General features: G+C 40.0%; 1 protein-coding gene across 1 annotated transcript; it reads right to left on the bottom strand.

The window, feature by feature from the left end:
* Positions 1-4,374: 4,374 nt before the first annotated feature.
* Positions 4,375-8,109, bottom strand: LOC146625454 (TNFAIP3-interacting protein 3-like). Its single transcript, XM_085362182.1, has 10 exons — positions 8,092-8,109; positions 6,369-6,481; positions 6,222-6,285; positions 5,912-5,986; positions 5,759-5,824; positions 5,533-5,646; positions 5,322-5,450; positions 5,144-5,218; positions 4,601-4,726; positions 4,375-4,515 (listed from the first exon to the last, which is right to left on the bottom strand). Exons 1-10 carry the CDS (start codon positions 8,107-8,109, stop codon positions 4,375-4,377), a joined length of 921 nt encoding a protein of 306 aa, XP_085218308.1.
* Between the last annotated feature and the right edge of the window lie 316 nt (positions 8,110-8,425).

Below are 8,425 nucleotides of genomic sequence, written 5' to 3' on the forward strand. Positions count from 1 at the left end.
CAATAAATTTCATGTAAAAATCCACTCCCTCCCAGCCTGCGCATGTTTATGAGTCATTAAGGTGACTGAGAATATCTGAGAATGCCATATATGGGCGTGTAACGTGCTATTCCCCTTTAAGACTTAAAAGAAACAGCATGCGTGCTGTTTTAATTCAACTGAATAAACCAAACCTGTCTATAACCTGTACACATTTGTTAGGTATACCCAGTCAACGTCTTGTTCACACTAATATCTAAAATCTAATCTGTTGTTGCCGACTGTGGCCATCACTTTATGATCACAGTGCAACCACAGTGCAACTGAGAAAAGTTGGTTTTCTTTGGCTTTTAAGAGAGCTCTGAAGCTGCTGTTGTTTGTGTGTGAGGACATTACAGCGCAGTGAGAGTGAAAAGCAGCAGATGGAGGAGAATTTGCACATCCTGTCTGTCTGTCCACTTGTGGGGGCCTTGTGTTCTAAACACTTGAGGGGGAAAGATCTCACAAAAATTCCTGTAATGGAATGTGAACATGTTCTCTGGCTCTTGCAGGAGAGCTTATTTGCCTTAAATCAGTTACAACAATGAGTTGTATAAAACTAGATCCACACGGGTTAATTGGCTTTATCTTTGGGTTCAATGCAGTGTAGTTTCTAATGAGTCAGTTACACCATGTTGTTGAGTGTGGCTGGTTGTTACTGTTTGAGTTTATGAGAATCCAAAGCAGTGATATTTCAGCGATCAAAAGCCTTTTGCAAGCAATGTTTACGTGTAATTCAGGTATGTACCTGATTTACAGCAAATAAGCTGCCAGACAAGAGCCAGAGAACATACTTCCCCTCAAGTTAAAACCTTCATTCCCCCCCTACCAGAAATCGATCCTTTTTGCTGTAGTTCCTGCTTTCTAAAAACTTTTCCAGCATTTTGAAGGCTCTGGCTGTACAGCTGTTATTACAGATGTACAGCCAGCTCTTTCTGTGGTTTCTGGCGGTGCAGCAGAGAAGCATCATTTGTTGAGTGATGACCTTTAGCAAGTGGAAGTCTAGGGCTTGGGTGAACTTGCTGCCAAATCTTTTTTTTTTTTTTTTCATGCCTCAGTGAGACATTACCTAAACAAAGCCCAGAAATTCAAGATGAACTTGCTACATATGAAAAATCTTTCCGCCAGCATAGGCTGTGCTTTTTTCTCACTGCCAGATGTAAATTATCATCATGTAAATAAAGAAATAGAAGGATCCTGCAGCTCTCTTAAAGTCTTTACTTGAAAGCTTTGCGGAGGATAGGATATCTAGAAAACATTTAGGGAAAAATGTTTAGTATCCTTTCACAGAACTGCCCTCTGCTTATGTGTACAGATACAGTCAGAGACAGACTTCCAGTTAGTGGACATGTAAACATGTAACGTAATGGACAAATTACTAAAATAAGGTAATCGAGATTCTGCTGGCTCCGAGGTCGGCTTAGTCATATTTCCTCATTATTTAGGGAACTGAGAATTGTGAGGCAGAGTGAGGTTTTGTTTGTTGCGCTGGTTACCACTAGAGGTCAGTAGAGGTATGCTGATTCTCAGTGCTGAGCCGTCATTGATACTTGATACTTATGAACAATATTAAGTGACTTAAAAAAATAACTATTTTTAACACAAGTATTTTTTATTATAGTCTCTTGAATCAATCATTGGTTTGCTGGAGGCATCAGTGTGTCTTTGACTCGTAAGTAAATTAGATGGTCTGCTTTAAATTTGATTTAGGTTTCCAACTACAGAATCTTTTTCAGATGTCTTTCAAACAAGCAAGGTTGGTTTCTACAAAGCAGTCTGCTACACCAGCACTAACATATGCAATGAAACTATAAGTGGAATCAGTTTCCTCAGAGTAGGCTTCATATTCAGTTTTCCTCATGCAGATGACTTCCAATTTGACTGAATGACTGCAGCAACGACACAGGAAGCTCTGAGGCTCGTAAGAGTGAGTGCAAAGGCAAGTTGTTGGCATCTTGTTGCTCTTGCATCTTTGTGCTGTGACACTGAAAACTTAGTTACTGTAGGTCTGTCACTGAAGCTGCCCAGTTTAAATTGAAATGAGAAATACACAAATTTTGCTTGTCAGGCCTCAGAAAAAAATCAGTTTTGATTCCTGAAATTTAACAACTGAGCTTTTCAACATATCGGTGCAATATAGGGAAAATCACGTTTCCTTTATCTGATTCAATAATGCAAATAGGTAATGTTACCTGTTAAGAGGTGAGCAGATTGTCAATGAATTAGTTGCTCGTCTTGCTCAACTTCCATCATGATTCACAAGTTGTTACCTGTAAAACTATGAATGTGACTTTGATCTTGAGCACAGTTTGGATGAATTAGGTGGTTAGTGTGTTTGTTTCACTGAAATCTCACTAATACTGTAGGAGGAGTGGCGGTTCTTGTAAATTGTAGACAGATGCAGGGAGGTCCCACCCTAGAACAAACTAATCGGTCCATCAGCCGGATGAGCTGAAAACATTAAGACATTAAGTGCTTCACAGATACACATGTGTACTATATTCTGCTATATATTCAACTTTATCCTTTACCAAACACAGCTACAGTCAAAGACTGTAGCTCAGGTGGTAGAGCAGGTCAGCTACTAACTGGAAGGTTGGTGGTTTGATCCCAGTCTGCTCCAGTCTGCATGCCAAATATCCTTGATCAAGATACTAACCCCATGTTGCTTTCTGATGCATCCATCAGAGTGAGAATGTGTATGAAGCACTTAATAGCTTATAAAAAAAGTGCCTGTGTGAATGGGTGAATGAATTAGTTGTATAAAGCGCTTTGAGTGGTCAGATAGAGTAGAAAAGCACTATATAAGAACCAGTCCATATAAAGATATAGACTTTATTATTTATTCCCGTTTAACTGCCCATTAAAGCAAATATCTAATCAATCAATATCATGGCAGCAAGTCGGTGACATGATCAAGACGAGCTGGTGAAATTCAAACTGAGCATCAGAATGAAGAAAGACGGTTTAAGTGACTTTGAACGTGGCGTGGTTGTTGGTGCCAGACAGACTGGTGTGAGTATTTCAGAAACTGCTCATCTATTCATATCTACTGGGATTTTCCCACACTGCTGTCTTTGGGGTTTACAGTCTGAAAAAGAGAAAATATCCAGTGAGCAGCAAATCTCGGGGTAAAAAAATATCTCTTTGATGTCAGAGGTCAAAGGTGAATGGCCAGACTGCTTTGGGCTGATAGGAAGGCAACGGTAACTCAAATAAGCAGAAGACCACACTGGGTGCTGTCAGCTAAGAACAGGAAACCGAGGCTGCCCACACAGGCTCACCAGAACTGCACATTAGAAGACTGGAAAAAACATTGCCTGATCTGATGAGTCTTGATTTCTGCTGAGACACTGGGTGGATAACACACCACGTCACATATCTCATATTCACCTCAAACTGGTGTCTTTAACGTGAAAATGAGTTCACTGCAGTGCGCTGTATCGTGCAACCGAAATCCTTAAAAAGTCCAGTGGAGTGTGTGTTAAAGTTGAGTGTGCATTACCTAAATTAGACAATCTGGTCTGTCTGATCTTGTGAAAAAGTGATTTCAGTGAATGAAGTATGTACGAACATGTTAAAACACAAACAGCGTATAGTTGTTTATTTTCACGACAAATAAATAAGAAACAGACAAAAATGTGCAAAAAAACTTTTCCAAACATATATAAATACTCTGCTCAACATAAATGTATATATTATATATTATATATTAACTTCTTTCTCTTACAGGCTTGATTCTCGCTGTTGTAAAAGCGCCTGCATACGACCGACATAACATAGTGTAATATAAGTCAGAAAAACACCAGCCTTTATAATCACAGCATAGCTCGAGTTTCTTTGCCTCCTTACAGAGCTGTGATAGTTTTGATCTTTTTTAGTCCCATCACTGGGGCAAGACTCTGTTTTTTAAGAGGTTTCTACAGCGTAGTGCAGCACAGGGTGTTTACAAGTGCTAAACACAGGAAATTTCCACATTTTTGTTGCATCATTGATCAGTATGGTGGATGTCAGTAGTGTTTGGGCAGTGCAATAAAACCTGTGTCACACTCGAAGTGTAATCAGCCTATCTTGACAGTTTCATTTTACCCTTCGCTGCCTTTCTCCTCTTGGTAAGCGTATGCATCGATATTTGTGTATTAGGTTCCTCCCTTGCCCCACATAAGTCTCTCAGTGGACCCAGACTGATGCCGTGGCCTTGTTACAAGCAGGACCAGCAGAGGAGTTAGCTGGAACAGAGCTCACTTCCTCACTCTGCTGGCGATGAACACTGATCTGGCTGCTCATACTCCGGGAAGAACTTCCAGAAAGTCCGCCTAAACAATATCCCAAAAAGTCAGAGGAGTTGGTTGAGCTTCACTGCTTGTTATCGAGAGTGCACCGCCTCTGCAGCTTCATGTGGTTCTGGCTAACCTGGTGGCCCTCCGAGTTCGGACATTTGGCTTGATTTGCACAGGAGCAGTTAAGCACGGGGTGCAGTTGCCGAGTCCATGTCATCTGGAAGAATATACACAAAGCATATTAAAGTCAAGCACTAATCCTATAGTTCACATGCTGAATTTTCTAAAGTTACGAATGGTACCTGAGATCTGAGGACATGCAGCTCGTTGTGAGCTTTGGTATACTTCTTCTCCAGTTCCAGATACTTGCCCTTAAGCTTCTCCCGGTCTCTGCGCTCCTTCCGAAAGTCTTCCTTAAAGACTTCAGCCTAAATATGGACGTGAGACAAATAAAAACAGATGTCCATTAGGGGTAACTCAACAGTTTGGGCAAGTCTTATACACCCCTTACTACATTTAACCTTGGATTTTATAAGATATGGTTTACACATTCATTTAAGTGAGTAAGTGAAAAGCAGCTGAGTGGATTCGAGCTGAAGACACAAATCCCTTTTGGAGTTGCGTCAGGAAGGGGATCCGGTGTAAAACGCTGCCAAAAATCAAACATGCAGGGTGCCTGCTTTGTGGCAAAGTGGCAGCTGAAAGCAGCTATTAGCCAGACTACTACAGAGTGAATTTTATAGGTTTTTTGATTGCCTTTGGACACGGACAAGTAATACCTTTTTCCTTTGTTTTCAGTCTTTATGCAAAGAAAAACATCACACACATGAAGACAAAGCACTCACTTGATGTTTCCAGATGTCTAGTGTTTCATTGTCCACTCCAAGGGACTGAGAAGCCTGAAGCGCCTCCTTTAAGGCCTGCACAGACACATTGAAACCACTGTTAGAGCGTTTTTACTGCGAGGGTTAGAATGAGACTTCCTTTTCATCAGTGAATATCAGAGAAAGCCTGATGCCTCACCTTGTTCAGTCGTCTGATCTCCTCGTGTTGATGCTGCCCTTTGCGGGTCAGGGCGCTGTTCTGCGCTCGCAGCTCTTTTACTTCTTTCTGTGCTTCGAGCTTCTCAGAGCTGGCATCACTCTCTTCCGTCTGTGAAAAAGCATCCCATGAGGGAACCGTTAGCGCTCAGATCAAACGACTTAATCTATCAAAGAGCGGTCGGCGCATTTACCTGTGCGCTCTCTTTTCCTTTGATCACCTTGAGCTTCAGTCGGTTTAACGTGACGTGCTTTCCTTCTTCCTCTTCAAAGCGATCACACTGCTGTAATGCTTTTAACTCCTCGACCTGGACATTGGGTGCAGAACGCAGACAACACTTAAATGATAAACAAGCGCGATAATAAACCGACACGAGCTGAAAAACAACATTAAATGATGTGAACTTGCTCCTTTCTTACCTTCTCTTTGTAGTAGTGCACCATGGTTCGGTACTCTTTTGCCCATTTCTCATTAATAGAAAGAAGCTGAGTAAAAACAGAAAGACTGTGAACCTTTAAACGTGCATACACGGGTCGTAGGATGGATACACAGAAAGTCTGAGAAGTACTCACCTCGTTCTTTTGCTCTTCTAAGATAAGAATCTGTGTTTTCATGTTGACATCACTTTTGTGAGAGGACCCTTGCAGCTGAGGCACATAAAAGAGAGAAAAACAGGAACTACTCAAATGTGGCACGCAGTAAATCCATCAACAGCCAAATGCCTGCGACTCTGGGAAATTATGCAACACGACTCCCTCTACCAACTTCCTTTTACACATTTTTGGAAGTTTTGCTTCACACTGCTTCCAGTAACCCAACGAATATCATCATTCAGTTGTGGTCAGGCAATCAAAAGGTGGTGGTTCTCTGTTCTTTTGTTACCTGTGTGTTTTCCAGCTTCACAGACGGGTGTAGTTCTTCCCCAGTATTGCACCAAAACTCATACCTGAAAAACAAATTATTTGCATCACGTTCCTCCATAAAAACTGACTCCAATTTTCACATAAGTGCTGCTGTGATGTGTCTCACCTGTCTATATTTGGCAGAGATGGATACAGTCTGTGGGCTTGTCTGTGTTTGTCAGTGTCATTTGACTCTGATGGGTCCACAGGCAGCCTTGCCGTTGAGTTTTCAAGCAGAGACTGTCAAAAAAAGAAAAAGTCAAGGACATAAGGACTTACTCAGTTGTATATAGCATTTGTATTCTATTTTTATCTTATTGTATATTTTATTCTATTTTATTCTACTGTATATAGTATTTTATTTTATTCTATTCTGTACAGTTGTGTACTTTATTTATTCTTATTGTATTCTAATTTTTACTTCATAACTTTTGCACTGTCCACTTCCTGCTGTGACAAAACAAATTTCCCACGTGTGGGACTAATAAAGGTTATCTTATCTTATCTTATAAGTTTTATATGAAATTAATAATACTAATAATAAAAAAAAAACGGTTCTTCTATTGTAAGAATAAGTACGCCAGCAGAGATGTATTTACATTAGGATGGCCTAAAATGAGTTTTTCTTCTGACATAACACCCCAGTGTAGAAACAGATATTTCCACAGGTTCAGCAGTTTCATTTGACATCAATGCAAATTCCCAAAGATATCAGCATAAATGAATATTACAAGTATTTCTGCTTTTGTCTCAGAAAACGATTAATCAGTCATTACTAATAACAATTCAATTACTCAAAGAGTGTGTTGCAGCCTTGACGTAGTCATTGTGCTCCACGGAGATACTGTGCTGCAGTGAGCTCAGTTTGTTTGTAATGGCACAAAGTGACACTTGACTCATACCCACAAAGGATGTCGATTATCTATACCCCGCGCTGTCACGTGGTTACCCGACCTCAGCTTGCACGTTCCTCGGTAAATCATCAATATTTAAACTGCCTTTAAAAACCTCTGAGGAGCTAACATGTTTATCAGGACAAGATGTCCAAGTTGATATAAAAGCCTATTGAACTCCTCCTGCTCTGAGTCCAGGTCAGTGTTCTGTACGAAGCAAAACTTTTTTTATTTTTTTAAGTAGAAGGTCAGAGTTGTTGGATAATAACAACTGTAATAGCGAAGTGTAAAAAGCAGCAGACTCACCATACTGCGTTTCGGAGGCGTCTTCAGAGTGTGCAGACCCGACTAAAAAACGTGTGAATTGAAGCGACGCGACCGGCTCGCCTCTCAGTTATACCGAGGATCCCCTGTGACGTGGGAAAACCCTGACTGTCCAATCAGCTGCCGGGATTCCCTCCCCGGTCCCGTGCAGTCAGAATGAGTTGTGCGACTGACCGACTTTGTCGAAGGAAAGGAAAGTACAAGCAGTTAATCAACGCCTCGAGCGGTAATAGACGATGTGTTTATGGTATGAATCGATGACTAAGACAAAAAAAAAAAAAAAATCTGCTGTTGCACTGCAAAAGATGGCAAATCTTTATTTACGTTTTTTTAACCGAGAGAATATTTTTCTAGCATTTAAACTTAACACCAAGCTAACATTTACTGTATTTACAGAGATAGTTTTGCTTTATATAAAAAAGCATGTATAATGTACAAAAACCCAGTTAATTAATTCATGAATTAATTATTCTACCCGTTGGGACAACACATTACTAGGTGTAAAACAAAACAAAATAAAATAAAATAAAATAACACTATTGATAGCTATAGATTTATAGCTTTTATAGCTTTATTTGTGTGTCTATTAACAAAAACATTTAAAAAATACTTTGTTTACTATATATGTTATACCTCAAGGTTAAAGTTCATATCCTAATTCATGTGAATGAAATTTTGAAACCATATGAAAAATTATAATGATACCAAATAATATTGTAAGAGATTCTGACTCTTGATTTTTTACAGTGGACAGCCTCCAGTTTCAGCTGTGTGAACTCATCTGTATGCTGAGTATTTTTTTTTTCTTTCTTCTTTACTTCCTGGGTGGTTAAACTGCAGCCGCTTAAAAGCCCGACCAGCTTTCAGAACCACTAATATCGAAATGAAACTGTCCAAAAAAATGCAAAACTTATGGCCTGCGGGTTATGGGAAAATCACACATCTCGCAGGCTTATCATTTACACAA

This window comes from Diplotaxodon limnothrissa, linkage group LG9 (genome assembly GCF_057381915.1).
Source record: "Diplotaxodon limnothrissa isolate DT_005_m linkage group LG9, D_limnothrissa_male_GT1.1, whole genome shotgun sequence".
NCBI classification, from domain to species: Eukaryota; Metazoa; Chordata; class Actinopteri; order Cichliformes; family Cichlidae; genus Diplotaxodon; species Diplotaxodon limnothrissa.

Excerpts from the sequence above, each read along its gene's own strand:
- LOC146625454 (XM_085362182.1), bottom strand. Across the intron at positions 5,987-6,221 it reads TGAAGCTGGAAAACACACAG|CTGCAAGGGTCCTCTCACAA; the intron begins GTAACAAAAGAA and ends TATGTGCCTCAG. Across the intron at positions 5,825-5,911 it reads TAGAAGAGCAAAAGAACGAG|CTTCTTTCTATTAATGAGAA; the intron begins GTGAGTACTTCT and ends GTTTTTACTCAG.